This window comes from Helicoverpa armigera, chromosome 5 (genome assembly GCF_030705265.1).
Source record: "Helicoverpa armigera isolate CAAS_96S chromosome 5, ASM3070526v1, whole genome shotgun sequence".
NCBI classification, from domain to species: Eukaryota; Metazoa; Arthropoda; class Insecta; order Lepidoptera; family Noctuidae; genus Helicoverpa; species Helicoverpa armigera.
Genome location: NC_087124.1, coordinates 6662222 through 6677974, shown reverse-complemented (window position 1 = coordinate 6677974; position 15753 = coordinate 6662222). Strand labels below are relative to the sequence as shown.

The 15753-nt window shown below is 35.5% G+C and overlaps 2 protein-coding genes across 3 annotated transcripts; both read right to left on the bottom strand.

The window, feature by feature from the left end:
* Nucleotides 1-745: 745 nt before the first annotated feature.
* LOC110371817 (uncharacterized) lies at nt 746-9383 on the bottom strand. Its single transcript, XM_021328220.3, has 5 exons — nt 9192-9383; nt 6993-8924; nt 6533-6708; nt 4170-4364; nt 746-1131 (listed from the first exon to the last, which is right to left on the bottom strand). Exons 1-5 carry the CDS (start codon nt 9280-9282, stop codon nt 871-873), a joined length of 2655 nt encoding a protein of 884 aa, XP_021183895.3. The 5' UTR covers nt 9283-9383; the 3' UTR covers nt 746-870.
* A 966-nt stretch (nt 9384-10349) lies between these two features.
* On the bottom strand, nt 10350-14895 carry LOC110370294 (protein O-mannosyl-transferase TMTC4). Of its 2 annotated transcripts, none has more exons than XM_049842064.2 (11): nt 14454-14895; nt 13942-14377; nt 13624-13866; nt 12655-12854; nt 12097-12265; nt 11659-11867; nt 11478-11585; nt 11267-11408; nt 11026-11140; nt 10753-10941; nt 10350-10555 (listed from the first exon to the last, which is right to left on the bottom strand). In XM_049842064.2, exons 1-11 carry the CDS (start codon nt 14672-14674, stop codon nt 10425-10427), a joined length of 2163 nt encoding a protein of 720 aa, XP_049698021.2. In that variant the 5' UTR covers nt 14675-14895; the 3' UTR covers nt 10350-10424. The 2 variants fall into 2 exon arrangements, with proteins under 2 accessions (XP_049698021.2, XP_021181718.3); XM_021326043.3 differs by having other exon boundaries at nt 12085-12265; nt 14454-14894.
* Nucleotides 14896-15753: the final 858 nt, after the last annotated feature.

Genomic DNA, 15753 nt, shown 5'->3' with positions numbered 1-15753 from the left:
CGACCACATGCATCCGCGCTGACCCTGACGAGTGTACTTCCATGTATTAACGAAGAATATAATGATTGATGTAATAGTAAGCGGTAAGCTTAAATTTACAATGTTTTTTTTATATGTAGTTTAAGTTCAACTGCGTTACGAAAGACTTCTTGGAATCGCGGCGTTTTAGCCAAAATTGTTATCGCACATTTGTTCGCCAAATCGAACAAAGACTTGTACGCGCCGTACCAGTGTAATTACGGCTTGCATGTGCAAAAATTAGTTTCCTTCGGCGTTTCGGTGCATGTCCTAACCTGATATGCTGGGAGTGTGGTGAACCCAGAAAAAACTTTACGTTTTGTCGCACGACGACGAAAAATCGGTACTTTCCACATTTCACTATTCCTCTCCTATTCGATAGGCTACACTTTTTCGATGTTAAACTTACCAAAAAGGTTGGCCCTTAGCTTTTGAGCTTTGGAATTTTTTTCTATTACAAAATAACTGGTCCGGATTTTCTATAACCTTTCTTAATAACTTTTCTCTAGGAACTGCTCTACTACTTCGATATGTACTCAATGTTATATACATATACAGATACATCTCTGAATGGTGTTGACACTTGATAAATACAGATTTATAGCATATCCAACAATACGGAATACTTTTGGCTCAGAACAGATATGCACTGACAAAAGTCATTTATGGGTTAAACTTGTATTGATTTATTTTTATAATCATTATTGAATGAATAATTAAAGAAAAATTGTTAATGAGTGTTTGTTTATTTTAATCACCGACAGAAATGTGACGTTTTACCCGTAACAGAATTCCGCTCCACAAGATTCGTTATAGACACAAAAGTAAGTTTAGGAAACATATATCATCTCATTACGTGCTTCCATTTTCTTGAGACTGTTCGATGTTAAACGCTCTACAAACCAGTGCATAATAATTGGTATTTCGGAAATAACTCGTCACATCAGAGGTGTATAGGTTCTTCTTTTCGACCAAGAAAGCAAACAAAGGCATTAATCTGGATCCAATCTCTTCGACGTCTTCTATATTTGTGTCTTGCAGGAACTTGGACAAACTATACATGACGCATACCACTCGTCGATCAGTCAAGGACCGTCCTTGGAAAAATTTGTACTGGAACAAAAACCATACATGTTGATAAATTATCATTGAAATTTTCTTAAATATTTATCTATACATATAATAAATCTGTAGAAAAGTAATTTTTGTACATTGAAGAAATTGACAAAAAAAATTGCCAGCATGTTAAAGGATAACTAACAGAACCCATTTCCATCATTTTTGTCATTTTTGTCTGTTTATCTGTTTGTTTGTTCGGGATTCACGTAAAATCTACGATCTCAATGCAGACAATGCTTATATACAAAAATTCTACGTAACTTGGGGTATTACTTAGTTTTTGTTTCATCGAAATCGATTCACTCTATCAAAAGATACGATTAATTTTGTGAATTCAAGATGTAAAATATTACGAAACGCAATCTGTTTGTCAAAACTGTACATTTGAATGTTGTACTTATATTAGTTGATCGGCTTATTATTAACACATTTTACACAGAAAATCACACCTTCATAAGTAACTTCGGAAGAAAAAAAAAATATGAAAATTTTGTCTGTGGTAATCTGTGTTAAATAAAATACATAAAATTTGTCAAAGGAGCGAGGTGGTAAATGACAATAAATTACCATACATTCTTTATAGAGTGTATTTTCCGTAATTCACCATATTTTAACACGTAGTGTAATTTTTCGATAGACATTTCAATAGTGTTTGTCAGTTTGAAGTGCCACATCAAAATCCAATTATAATTATTACCTTGATGAAAGGAAAATTAATAATTCTCAGCCAAATTTAAAACGGTGCCATCTAAATTATTTTTTGAACATTATGTCAAAAATGATGACTTTAGTATAACAATTAATTATCATTTAAAGTTACAGATGGAGTTCATATCAGGATTTTTTCATAAACATAGTTTAGCTTATCTTCCACTAATGTGGTGGCCTTAAAACAAATTACTTTGAGTGAGTCGTATTAAGTAGACCTTAATTATTTTTTCTGATGCAAAATATGTAAACTGAATCCTAGAAGAAATGAGGATCTGTCTCTCGCAAGCGCTGCTAAGCGTGAGGTAGGTAGGTGATGTAGGATTCTGTAGCTTTAAGAACAAGCCCAGATACAAAGTGCAGATAAGAAATGGGAGCTTTCTCGATTTAATACCATACACACGTAAAATGCTTTATGCGTCTGAAAACAGAGACATGCTTACTTTCAACTTCTGATCGCAAATACACTGGTCACGATTACGAACAGTCTCAGTAAGACCCAAGCCAAGTCTAAAAAAAACACCTTTTATATAAAACTACGTTTGATGTCATTCAACCACAAAGACAGAATTGTTTTCTGTTGCAAATCCTATCCACCTGTATCCTATCCTATTCCAGCATGCATTGCAGGTGTGCATTGCACAAAAACCAATGGTAGGTATCCTATTCGAGAAGTCAAAAGAGTCGACCTGGGCCCCGATTCTCCTAAGTTAATAATGTCAAAATCGAATAGAAATCGAATCGCAATATGATCGTAATAGCAGTTTTAACCATATCGGGCATTCTGCTACTAATAAAAGACCAATCGTATTCGATTGACATTTGATTGGTGTGCGATTGGTCTGCTATTTTGATGATTTTGGTCTATACGGTAGTTTGCTGTACAATCATTTTGCAATCGTAAATCATTTGCAGACAAAATGATTCATTATTGAATGACAGAAAAGGATAAAAACGTTTATTTCAAAGAAAAAATAGCGTAATGCCACATACGCTTCAACGGTAATCGAGTCGGGATTGGATCTCAGTCGAATCGAGTCGAACGTCAATCGAAGGTCGCTTAAGTAAAATTAGGAGAATCGGGCCCCTGCCAACGTCAGCTTCTGCGCTAAGCAAGTGTTCTTAATAGTACCATCAGAATTACATTCATCGTTGAATGAGGTGAATAAATTTTCAGAAACCACAATAACAGTAGGAGCCAAAGTATATGATCGCTTCATAGAGCTCTGATTGGCCCCAGGTGACCAAGTCAGGTCTGATTTGTTCGTTCATCAGATCTTTGAAAGTGTTTCGGTGGATACTTACTGTCGTCCTGTGTGACACAAAATATGGTATATAAACGACCTCCGCAAGAGCGAAATTTTCCCGGTGTGCGGTAGTGACGCACAGTATACAACACTTATGTTTCTTTCGATTTGCTGGCTCCACCAAGAAATGACAAATTGCAAGCGTACATTTTGAAAATCTTGGCAAAACTGCAGGTTTCAAGTACGAACACATGAAGTGGACTCTCACAGATACTATTCGTGAACTAATGCAAACATTTCGGTGGAGTCCCGGCTTAGGCCTCCCCCACATTAGGCGTGTGGGGTCAGCCTTACCATAGTGAGTAAGTGCACAGAAAATCCCCGTCATACAAGTGTTTCTCCCCAGTAGTGAAACTATCCTACCCTATGCGCCTGCTGATGATGATGACTCATTTTATCATCCATCCAGCTATTCCCCAACTATGTTGGTGTTGGCTTCCAGTCACCGAATCTGTTTGAGTACCAATATTTTGCTTGGAGCGACTACCTATCTACCTATCTTCAATCCAGTCAACTACACAAGCCGATATCCATGGTAAGACTGACAGACTTTCTGGCTTCTGATTAGTCGCAGCAGCTGCAGAAAATGTGCAAATGACAGCTTTGTCAGACTCAAAACATATAGACATAGATTATAACTGTTTCCTGTGAAAATTACTTACGCACCATACGTAATCATTTTCCAAATTGGCTGACTGGATCCAGAGATATTCACAACGTCACAAACTTTACTTCTTTTGTTTAGATAAATGGTCACATCGACAACACAACCTTGATCAATGAATCTATGTGACTGCTAAGTGCTAATCCTAATTATACTGTCACGTGAAAGAATGCACCTACGGGATAAGTAGTATTTTGACGATTCTATATTGCCCACGCAGACGAAGTTGCGGGCAACAGCTAGTCAATAATAAACATTTAAAAAATCACTGCTGAACGACCTCCCCCATTGATTTATCAAAAGGTCATGTTGAAAGAGGCTTCATAATTTAAGTAGAATATGAAAGTAATTACCCGTATTATGTAAACAAGATTTTGTATGCAGTAATATAAGCACGCCCTAGTTGCAGCTGTGCGAGTGTCCTCTACAGACATCCCGATCATTTGTACCGCTTCGTAGAAGCTGTATAGGATTTCGACGTCTGGGATGTGGCGCGTCAAGTTGTCCCATACAACACACCATTCTTCCAATGTGGCGGAACTAATTATCTGGAAAAATAGTAAGGACCGAACTTTATGGCGGCTCGGAATATCGACCCGCAGAAACAATTTTCGAATATCAGCGTGTCGGTTGACACGTGACGGGTATAAGTACAAGATTGTCATGACAAGAGATTCTTTGATGCTGTTCAGGTAAACGAAGTTTTTGTACTTTAATACAGCAGGCCTTGTTCCTGAACACCTTCATTGGCATTCTTTATGTTCAAATATTCTTCAAATCTTTTTGACATGACACCGTGACTCGATACTACGGGCTGCATGCACAATTTCCACTCCTACTGTGTATTACACTACTTTAGTGTTTGACGTTGTCACGTCTAACTACCGTCTGTAAACCGACTTTACAGGCAACCAATTTTTTTTACACGCTTTTTATTAGCTTCACCTGTATGTTTGTAACCGACTTCTTTGGGCGCGATTTTGACCCACTTTAAACGGCCAGATTTCGTTCAAACTTTGTAGATTTATTGAGGACCGATGACAATACACTAATTTGATAAAATTATTCCATTTTTAACCGACTTCCCAAAAAGGAGGAGGTTACACATACACATCGATTACTCCGAGGTTTATAGACCGATTTACGTGATTCTTTTTTTGTTCGACTCAGAATAGCTGCCAGTTGGTCCCATAGTCATCAGCTCAGGATCTGATGACGGAAACCCTAAGAAATCGAGGGCAACCTTCAAAAGTGGTAGGCATACATAGGGTAAAAACTTGACACTCAGGTGTACGCCTAAAAGCACTATTCAACTGTGAAGATTTGGAGCTGACCTGATGATGGAGACCAGAGAGGGTCGAGGGAACTCGACAACTGAATATGTAAACTACCTCGTGTTTGGGCTTAAATTATTTGTATTGACAAGTCCTTTGCAACAGTGAAGGTTTGGAGCTGACCTGATGATGGAGACCAGAGAAAGTCGAGGGAACTCGACAACTGAATATGTAAACTACCTCGTGTTTGGCCTTAAATTATTCGTATTGACAAGACCTATGCAACAGTGAAGGTTTGGAGCTGACCTGATGATGGAGACCAGAGAAAGTCGAGGGAACTCGACAACTGAATATGTAAACTACCTCGTGTTTGGCCTTAAATTATTCGTATTGACAAGACCTATGCAACAGTGAAGGTTTGGAGCTGACCTGATGATGGAGACCAGAGAAAGTCGAGGGAACTCGACAACTGAATATGTAAAATACCTCGTTTGGACTTATATTCTTTGTATTGATGAGAACTTCCCACTTGTATGGATAGTGACAACTATTCGTATCACTGAAAAGCTTTAAATAAATAACCTTTTTACAAAAAAATTAAACCGACTTCCCAAAACACTAAAAAGCAAAAAAAAAACTAATTTTAGGTGCATCGGCCTAGAAGTGGCTGGCAAAATTAACTTAGTAACATCCATTAGACACCGACTTCTTTTCAATTTGCAAAATATGATTTTTGTTAATTTATGTAATTTTCATCTATAGTCGATAAGGTAAGAAAATTAATTAAAATTTTCTAGAATTTTTCAGTTCAGAAGGCAGGACTCGATGTTAATTTTTATTTCCAATAATTATCTTTAGCCGTTTTCTCTAATATTGACAATTTTTTGTATTCTAAAGAGAATTTTAATTCTACAAAACAAATAATAGTTTTAAAACAAACTAAAAACTAGAAAATAAATAATAGTTTAAAAACTAAACACGTTTTATAGAAAAACGAACTAAAAAATAGAAAATAAATTTTAATGAATTTAAATTAAGAAAACAGTGTTAATCAATGAATATAAATTAAGAATAGTGTGAATTCAAAAAAAAATATTTAAAAAAAGCGTGGGGTGCTTTTTAAGATATTATCGAAATGAAAATCACTGTACACATATCTGTCAATAAAATATTTATAACTATTGACACCATGCACCCCACGCTTTTTTTAATTTTTTTTTTTTTGTATTCACACTATTATTAATTTATATTCATTGATTAACACTGTTTTCTTAATTTAAATTCATTAAAATTTATTTTCTATTTTTTAGTTCGTTTTTCTATAAAAAGCGTGTTTTTTAGTTTTTTTAAACTATTATTTTTTAAGACAGAGGCAGCTCAAATCATGGAAAATGCTAGTATGGATAGGTATTTTAAATAATTCGTACTAGGTATAATCTTACCTCAGCGACCCAGACGGTTATTATGCTGCGGCTAGAGTCCTTATCAACCTGCATACCACTCACTGATTGAAAGAAATTTGAACTTTGTCCACCTAATAGTTTTCTAAAATAATAATTATTCAGTGGCTGCATATTTTTTCGTTTCAGCCTGATCCTCAACCAATCGCCTTCATCATCTGTAAAAAAATTTGTTTATGCAGCAATAACATAATTCTACATACATATTTATACAATACTATATGTATTAGCTATTTTCCCGCGATTTAAACTGCTTTTCGCACGGGGATAAAATATAGTATATGTTACTCGGGAAGAGTGTAGCTTTCCAACAGAGATAAAATTTTTAAAATTGTTCCAGTAGTTTTTGACTTTATCCATTACAAAGAAACAAAATTACACATTTTTCAGTATAGATTAAAAATGTCAATGATTTTGCACTCATATGAAGATTGATACTTACTTGGTATACCATTATCGTATGTTTCTATTAAAGACTTTTGGAAGTTCAAAGCAAGCTGTAGAGTTGATGAAGCTTTTGGCACAAATTCGTTGATGTTCCCCCAGCGGACCACCTCTAACACTTGACTCAACATGGCCAGCATGGGTGCCCTGTACTCCAACAGCTCTTGGATAGTATATGCCTCATTCAGTAGATGAATCTGTACATGTATTTTATTATTATCTTTGTGCAACAGTGCCTTGTGCATATGCGGCATAATGATGAGAAGAAGCAATTTAGTTCCTGGTATAATATTATTTAATTTCAAACCACTTAAAAATTTCACCAAATTTATTTGTTTCATTTCTGATTCAGAAACCTCATCCAGATTCGTTTTTATTGTAGTTATTATGCAAGGGTCTGTTTCGGCGACATAATAATAATTGGCATAATCCTTAAGCATTTGCATTATTTTCAACATTGTGTTTGTTAGTTGGGTATTTTCTTCAGCTAAAATAAATATTTTGTTGAAGACCTGCCTGGGGTTCTGAAGAAATACATTCAACACTTCCGTGTAGTCTGCTTCGGGCACAGCAACAAATTTGTTGAACATTTCATTTAATGTGCTGTGGAAGAGTTCATCATCGCTCAGGTCATGGAATTGACTGTCGCTAAAATGCTCTTTCAACAACTTGTGCTTGTCTGAAACACTGCAGTGTTCGAATAGTTTGATTGACATTTTTGTAACTATTTCTCTATTATTAATGCTGTTCTTAGAATAATTAGTAAACGTGTGGTATAATTTTAAGCATTCCTGTTCATCAAACATATCTATATGTGTGTCTATGACAGAGATGAGGTCCACATGCTGGCACAGCTGCTCCTTGTTAACTAAAGCATGTATCCATGATAACTTCTCCTCTATATTGCTATTTATCTTCTGTACTATCACATCAGCCTCAGTCAAGTTGATGATATCACTAATCACTTCTGGTTTACGAGCCATTTGTTGAATCATGCTGACCACTGGGTGCTCAGCTACACTGCTTATGTTAATCAGTTCAGTTCTGACTTTGTGGCAGAGTTCTCCTATAGATTGCTGCATGTTTATATGATTCACTTCAAATTCACTCCAAGCACAAAATATGTCAACATTCACATCCATTACAAGTTCTTGGAAGACATCTAGTAACAATATGTTACAGTTGTTGACACACTCTGATACTATATTATTAGGACACTCACACACTTTGATTGTTGGAGGATTGTCTTTAAAACAACCTGCTTTATATGTTGACCTATAGATGTCAAAGGAACAACTCGAGTTCACCTCCTGAGTAAAGTAGCTAAAGCATTCATGTACCAACAATAGAAATATTTCCAGACATTCTCCTTTGTAAAAGTACAATTCATCTTTGCTTAGTATATTTAATCTATGACTGTTTGGAGGTTTTGGGAAGTATTTTAAGCATTTTTGTAGAGTTTCATAACAAGTTTTCAGTAACTTATTGAATATAGTACTATCAAATTGAAAACAATGTAGCCTGCAGATCAGTTTGTAACAGGCTGCAGACAAATTACGCAGTTTCTTAAGACCTTTTGTAGGATTGTAATATTTGTAGTTTTCTACAAAAGCTCCAGCAATTTCCACAGCCAAAAAAGGATAGCAATAGGTGACCATTTCACATGCAAAATTTTCCATATAAAGGTTCCATAACATTTCACACATGAGATAACGGGGTATAACAGGTATTGACTGTATGACTAGAAATACTCCCTCCAGTTCAGCTATTTCCCTCAATGCCTTCAAGTCAGAGTTAAGAACAATATATAGAGCAAATTTACGTATTTTTGTCACCATAGTATCAATTACACCATCCTCATTGACATAATTTTCATTCCTTAAAAACTTTGAAATACTTTCAAGAACCAATTGTAATTTTTCTTCGTTTCCTGTAAAAAGGAGGTGCAAACAGCATTATTTTACATAACTAATATGAATATAGGAAAGAAACGAAGAGTATTGTTTAATTCCCTCTAAATATTTTGTTTAAGTAGAGATTTTAAAAGTTTTATACCTTAAGAAAGTGATTCGGAGTGGTTTTGAGTTAATAGTCCTTTAGGTAAGAATATTAAATTGTTGAAAACTAAGCTAAATATAATATACTAAGTTAAAAGCTTAAAATAATAGAAAAAAAGTTATATGAAAAATTAGTTTACCGCCCCTAGACGTTAGTCTTGAGAAACAGTGCGAGTGGTCCACAGACACGATTAGGCCTTGAAATGCAGATAGCTCGGGAGTAAAATCCATTTTTATTTAGGCAAATCTATTTAAATTTAAAAATAAACAAGAATACACTTTCGCCCATTTACCCGGCAAATCAATAAAAAATATTTGACATTGACAGACCCAGATATTTGATCTTGATCATAGACCATTCATAGACTGAGAGGCACCAAAATTGTTTGTGCTTCTAAAGGGCCCGTTATTATTTTATTGATTAGGGATCGGTTCCTTAATCTCGACGCTTCCATAACTAGTCTAAATTAAAATTCGCAAATTATATTTCTACTGTAATCCGGGAATCCCCTGCAAACATTTGATCCCGAAATAGTCATAGTAACATTTATTGAAGATAGCCCTTTAGTTTGACTAACGGATATTTACATTTCTTTTACAATTCTCCTAAGTTAATAATGTCAAAATCGAATTGCAATATGATCGCAATAGCAGTTTTAACCATATCGGGCATTCTGCTACTAATATAAGACCAATCGTATTCCAACGACATTCGATTGGTTTGCGATTGGTCTGCTATTTTGGTGATTTTGGTCTATACGGTAGTTTGCTCTACAATCATATTGCAATCGTAAATCATTTGCAGACAAATGATTCATTATTGAATGACAGAAAAGGATAAAAACGTTTATTAAAAAAAAAATTGCGGAATGCCACATACGCTTCAATCGTAATCGAGTCGGGATTGGATCTCAGTCGAACCGAGTCGAACGTGAATCGTATGTCGCTTAAGTAAAATTAGGAGAATCGGGCCCCTGCTGTTTTTTTTTTTTAATAAACGTTTTTATCAATTTCTGTGATTCAACAATAAATCTTATTATCTGCAAATTATTTACCATTGCAATATGATTGTAGAGCAAACTTCCGGATGGCAGACCAATCACAAACAATTAGTTCGCGAATACGATTAGTGTTAGGGTGAAACTGCTGTTGCGATTCAATTTTGACATTATTAACTTAGCAGAATCAGACCCAAGCAGGGGCTAGTGGCAGCGCCCGCCCGGCCCCCACGTAGCTACACCACTGATAATAGGCAATTATAGTTCAGCATTGCTTTTTTTTTCAAGTAAAATAACATGTTAGGTACCTACAAATAATTTAATTTAGATAGTATTCCTACATAAGAAGTTATACAATATAACATTATTTCAGATCTATTTATTTAAATGTTTCTGTAAATTCTCAAGGTTTCTACGGGCAGTCTTGAATGATGGATCGACTTTCAAGGCATTCTTGTACATTTCTTCCGCTGCAGCGTATTTCTTCCATCGATGGTATAGAACACCTAAAATCACAACAGCGAGATCTGTCAGTAGGTTTTTATTTGATAACGATTATACAACTGAAATAGAGTAGGATGACTACCGAAACTTCGTCCAATTTCGTTCGATTTCGAAGTTTCTTTTCGGAGAAAGAGTGTAGACTAGTGTGTTTTAGGGTAGTACTGAGATAACATGAGCAATAAGCATATTTGTTACTTACCAAGATTCGCGTAATGTATGGCTTTAACGTCAATTGCGAATAGTTGGATTGCCCTAAGAAAGTATGCCTCCGCCTCTTCATATCTGTTTATTTTGCCGTACATGTTGGCTATTGCGAAATTGATTGACGGCGCATCTGGAAGTTCCTTGAGAACTTTCGGTATGACTTTCAAAGCTCTGTCTATTTGTCCTGTAATTTGAAAAAAAGTAATTAGTGAATAGTGCTTATGATTATTTTACCTGAGCGTATAATTAAACCATTTTATGGCGTTACCAGTATTATCCATTAGAGCCATTAAATTAGTCCACGCTAGCACATGCTTGGGGTTTAGATTGATAGCTTGGAACCAACTTCTTATGGCATCTTCAGTTTTACTCATCTCAAGATACTAAAAGAAAAACAATCATATAACAACGAACGTAAGGCGCCATCATTAGAACAGATAAATTACAGCATTCAGTCGATATTGTTTCTAAAAAGCTTAATGCCTGAAATTGCTAATTGCTAGACATACCAAGTTACCCAAATTATAATAGCAGTCAGGATATTTGTGCCGGTAACTTATTGCTCTTTTATAAGCTACTTCAGATTCTCCGAAACGACGAGTAGTCGCCAAGAGTATCCCTAAGTTCATCCACGCTGCTGGGAAATCCTCCCTTTAAAAAGCCGTAAATTAGAATTATGATTATAAGCAATTTAAGTAAGATTTATAGATACAATTTTACCTGTGTGTCACAGCTGATCTTAAATACATTTCAGCTTCTTCGTATTTTTTTAGATTTTTAAGTAAATTGGCCAAATTGTTCATGGCTTGGTAATATTTTGGGTACAGTCTGCAAAAATAATGGAAAGTTCATTAAACGCATACTTAGTTAAATTATTAACATTAACGGCTTTCTGATGTACCTTATAGCCTCTTTATATTCATATAATGCCCAATCTACTTGATTGTTTGCGTCCGCAGCCTTTGCTACATTGTAGTGCACTTTAGCGTTTAGTGGGCATACGGAAAGCCCACTGACGAACAAGCCGTGTTCGGTCTGCCAGTCCTGCGAGCGATGCCAGCTCCGCGTAGCGTATATTATCAATAGAAATATGAACATGAACATACCAATCTGCAATTAATAATAAAGTAAAAGACTTGAAGACATTATTTATTTTATATAAAAAAAAAACAAATGAATACATGCATTAAATTAATTACAAAAAATTAAGTGTTGTGTTGCTGCTATTGTATTCACTCTGTGACACTACTTCTGTTGGCTACTAGACATTGGAAGTACTTCCTGTGAAGAAATTGCAGTAAAAAGTTCATTGTAAAACAAGACTTACACTTCGAACTACCTTTGTTCTCCGGAACAACAGCCTATTAAATCCAATAGCTATCAACAGACAGTATCCAGCTGATGATATGTATAAAATCCTCTCAGCTATTACAAATCCCACTGGGAAAAATAAATTTGAGGCTGGCAGAAATGGTATGACTATTAGTGATACTGCCAGGACTACTGCCCTGAAAAATAATTATTAAGTCTACAGTCTATGGGTACGTACCAAATCTACTACAAAAAGTATAAATTAATTTAGACTTTTTTACTGATCATATAGTTATCGGCATGGATATTGAGCTCTCCGCGGAATAGTGGGAATCGCTTTGCGCACTGTAAACATAAGGCAATAAACCAATAAATCGCTTCTGCGCAGGTGAAGGTCAGGGCTCAATATCCCTGCCGTTGATTATACCAGGGGTGAGTGGTAATCCTCAATATGGCTATCAAAAATAACAAAAAACGACTTTGAATTTTACTATCACTTAAGTTTTTTGAAGAAATAAGTTTTTGTAAATGAACTTAAAAAAAAAACAAGTACATACACATGAATTTTATTCTAAATCATTCTTACCTGTCAGTTTTCTTTCTTCCCGACCAAACAGACTCCAGTAGAAAAAGGCCGTACAGATGCATAGCGTATATAAAGATTATTCTGCTATCTACGACCCTCTCTATCAGTGGAACGCATCCCATTGACCAATCGTAGCAAAGCCATTGAGGCCAGATCAATAACAGGAGATTCAGAAAATATATGAAGTTAAATGTGGCTACCTGGCAATAGACAAATAATTATGTGAAAGTTACAGTTTTAAAGTGAATGGTTTTTTTATAATTATTTTACACAAGATAACATGAGTGAAGAACATGAAATTAATTCTTGACGTCTTTGTTTTACTGAGAAAGTTCTTACAATTCAAATTAACATTTTGCTTTAAAAATTATCAGAAGTTTCTTAAATCTATATGACCAATAAGGAAACAAAAAACTAGAAAAACAAAATTTTTCCATGCAACACCAATGAGGGTTTTTGAAATTTTTTCTGCCACCGGGTGGCGCCACGTATGCGTCTGGTCCAAACTGCTGTCAAATAGTATGGAATTGTAGGTGCCGAACTTATTGTTTATTGAAATTCTGTTATATTGGAAGTGTTATTGATTTTATTATGGACTACGGTCAGAATAAGGTTTCCGAACTAAAAATTGAGCTAAGAGAGAGGGTGCAAAAGTCACTGGTACTAAGGAAAAGCTTGTTGAAAATTTTTTTAACACAATATGATTTAGTTTTTTTTATTTACTCAACCGCAATAGTAAAACAATAATGCAGTGCTTTAATTATAAAATAAAAAAAACACTAAAATCGTTCACTATTCATAGTAAAGATAAGCACTTTGACAGTTATCTGGACCTGACGACTCGGTGCTGCCACCTCGTGGACGCCATTTTACAAAACCCTCATTCAGGCATCATCTCCCAAGCCTTTTCCCAACTATGTCGGGGTCAGCTTCCAGACCAGTTGCATCAAGCAGTTAGTCTTAAAGTACCTTGGTAAAAGGACTGTAAGAAAATGCAGCCGGATTGTCTGTTGGTTTGAACTCAGGTCTAGTACGTCCCATCACTAACCACCTGGCATAGAGCAGTGCGGCTATGCCCACAGAGAGGCAGATTATCCTGAATACAGACTCTATGCTGTGGTGCACATGATCCAGCCTCAACATTGAAGTGCTTCTATTTTCATTTCTCTTTTTCCAAAACATAATTGTTAATTCATAAACTAAACAGAAACCCTGAAAAATAATTTAAATTGAAAACATGAAATTTCTCAATACAATATATTTTTAGTTATTGTGCAGATCACTTACCAATACCGTGACACCATTTTCTTTAAACAACATGGCAATGCCCGCCAAGAGGACTGTGGTAAATAAATAGAAATGTTTATATTTATGACTAGTTGTTGACTTATAATAACAAAGGAATGCTTGAAAGAATGTTTCTGCTGCCAAGAGGTCAGCCCGTCCTACTACGCCACATACTGCCTCCACATGGACCGGGTGAACAGCAAACAGCAATGTAGCTAAATATGCTGTGTCTTTCCACAATTTCTTACTTCTACTGGGCTGGATGCTCAATTGTTGGTGAGCTGTTTCATCTTGACTAGATATAGGTTTTTTCTCAGGTGATAGAATAGTTTGAAAGACTTCCCATACTAATAAACAGCATACAACGTGGGAAAACAGGTTTGTGATCTTAAAATGATAAGCTGATAAAGTTCCACCACTTAACACGTAATTGAGTCTGAAAATCATTAAGAAACAATCAATGAGTGGCAAGAAAATATCGTGTTTTCATTGGTTATTGCTGAAATTCTTACCTGTAAGATAATACAGTAAGGGGCCGGTAAGACTTGTGGCTTAAATTCGATTGAATGTTTGTACCCCAAAAGTCATTGAAGAATACATCTGTCCATGACTCCGAAGTAACGTCCTTGTTCTTCACTATCGCTTCAGAATCGTCGAACACAAACTCTCCTTCTAATGAAAATATAAACGGTAATACCGCGAAACATATTAAAATTATCAACTTTAAAGTCATTTTCTTCGTTATTGTGCTATGTATTACTTTTCCGAGACTTTTAGAAATACAAGGAAAGAATAGTGCTCGCACTTTAATTCATGAAAACGTATATTTCCCACATTTCATCATTTTCCTTTTGTTATTTATTTACTTCAATATGAATAAATTCGCCATTTCCATTTCCCTATCAAGAATCGTGTTTTGACAATCAACTGACAGATTTTTCTTAGACTAACAATTTCGTTCAAAAATAAACACGATCTCCGGATTCATACCGTTGCGTTGACATAAATCTGAGATTCAGACTAGAATGCTAAAAGTATACAATAGTGGAACCACCCACACTCCAACATTATTAATTCTAGGATTTAGGTTGATTCTTTACCGACTAGGCCACGACTTATTAGTTCATGTATGAAAAGAGGCCGCAGCCGCAGCACGCATTGGGATAGTGAAAAGGCAGGGATGATGATAGATAGGTTTGGCAATCGGTTGTGAAATCGATCCCCGCCAATTGCGACTATTTTTGAGAACGTCATAAATGTGCAGTGTTGATAAATTATGAATTAAATTACTTTATATACCATACGTAATGGATTTTCTTTTTTTACGGTTTTCATTCATTTTTCATGCATTTGTAATGCAAAAAATCGCGGGATAACACATTCTTAAGCGCTTTTTGCACACAAGGAAGGGACAAGGAAGTCACAAGCCACAACCCGCGCCTCACGCTGTGAGGTGTACTACGATATCGACCTCGAGGACCAGCTCATTAGTTACCTACTAAAATAAATCAAAATTCTAAATCATGATCATACCAGAGGCAGTCTTCAAAATTAGAATTAGTTTCGTTTCAAAATAAACTGGAATTATGTCTTTCCAATTGTTATCAATATCTGTTTATCTCTGTCTTACTTATAAATCTATCCCTCTCATTTCGTGCGTGACGTCATCATAGACATAATATTAGTAAACAGGACTGCGCATATAAACCCAAAAAACGAGCCGAGTGAAACAGTTAGTACGGAGGATGTCTGTCCCTTTCTAATAGGGTGACTATGAGATTAAGCTATGTGAGACAAATCCGAATTTGCTAA

Excerpts from the sequence above, each read along its gene's own strand:
- LOC110370294 (XM_021326043.3), bottom strand. The coding sequence starts at position 14,674 with ATGACTTTAAAGTTGATAATTTTAATATGTTTCGCGGTATTACCGTTT. Across the intron at positions 12,266-12,654 it reads GGAAGAAAGAAAACTGACAG|GGCAGTAGTCCTGGCAGTAT; the intron begins GTAAGAATGATT and ends ATTATTTTTCAG. Across the intron at positions 11,141-11,266 it reads ATTATAATTTGGGTAACTTG|TATCTTGAGATGAGTAAAAC; the intron begins GTATGTCTAGCA and ends TTTTTCTTTTAG.
- LOC110371817 (XM_021328220.3), bottom strand. The coding sequence starts at position 9,282 with ATGGATTTTACTCCCGAGCTATCTGCATTTCAAGGCCTAATCGTGTCT. Across the intron at positions 8,925-9,191 it reads AAGACTAACGTCTAGGGGCG|GAAACGAAGAAAAATTACAA; the intron begins GTAAACTAATTT and ends TCCTTTTTACAG. Across the intron at positions 6,709-6,992 it reads ATACGATAATGGTATACCAA|ATGATGAAGGCGATTGGTTG; the intron begins GTAAGTATCAAT and ends ATTTTTTTACAG.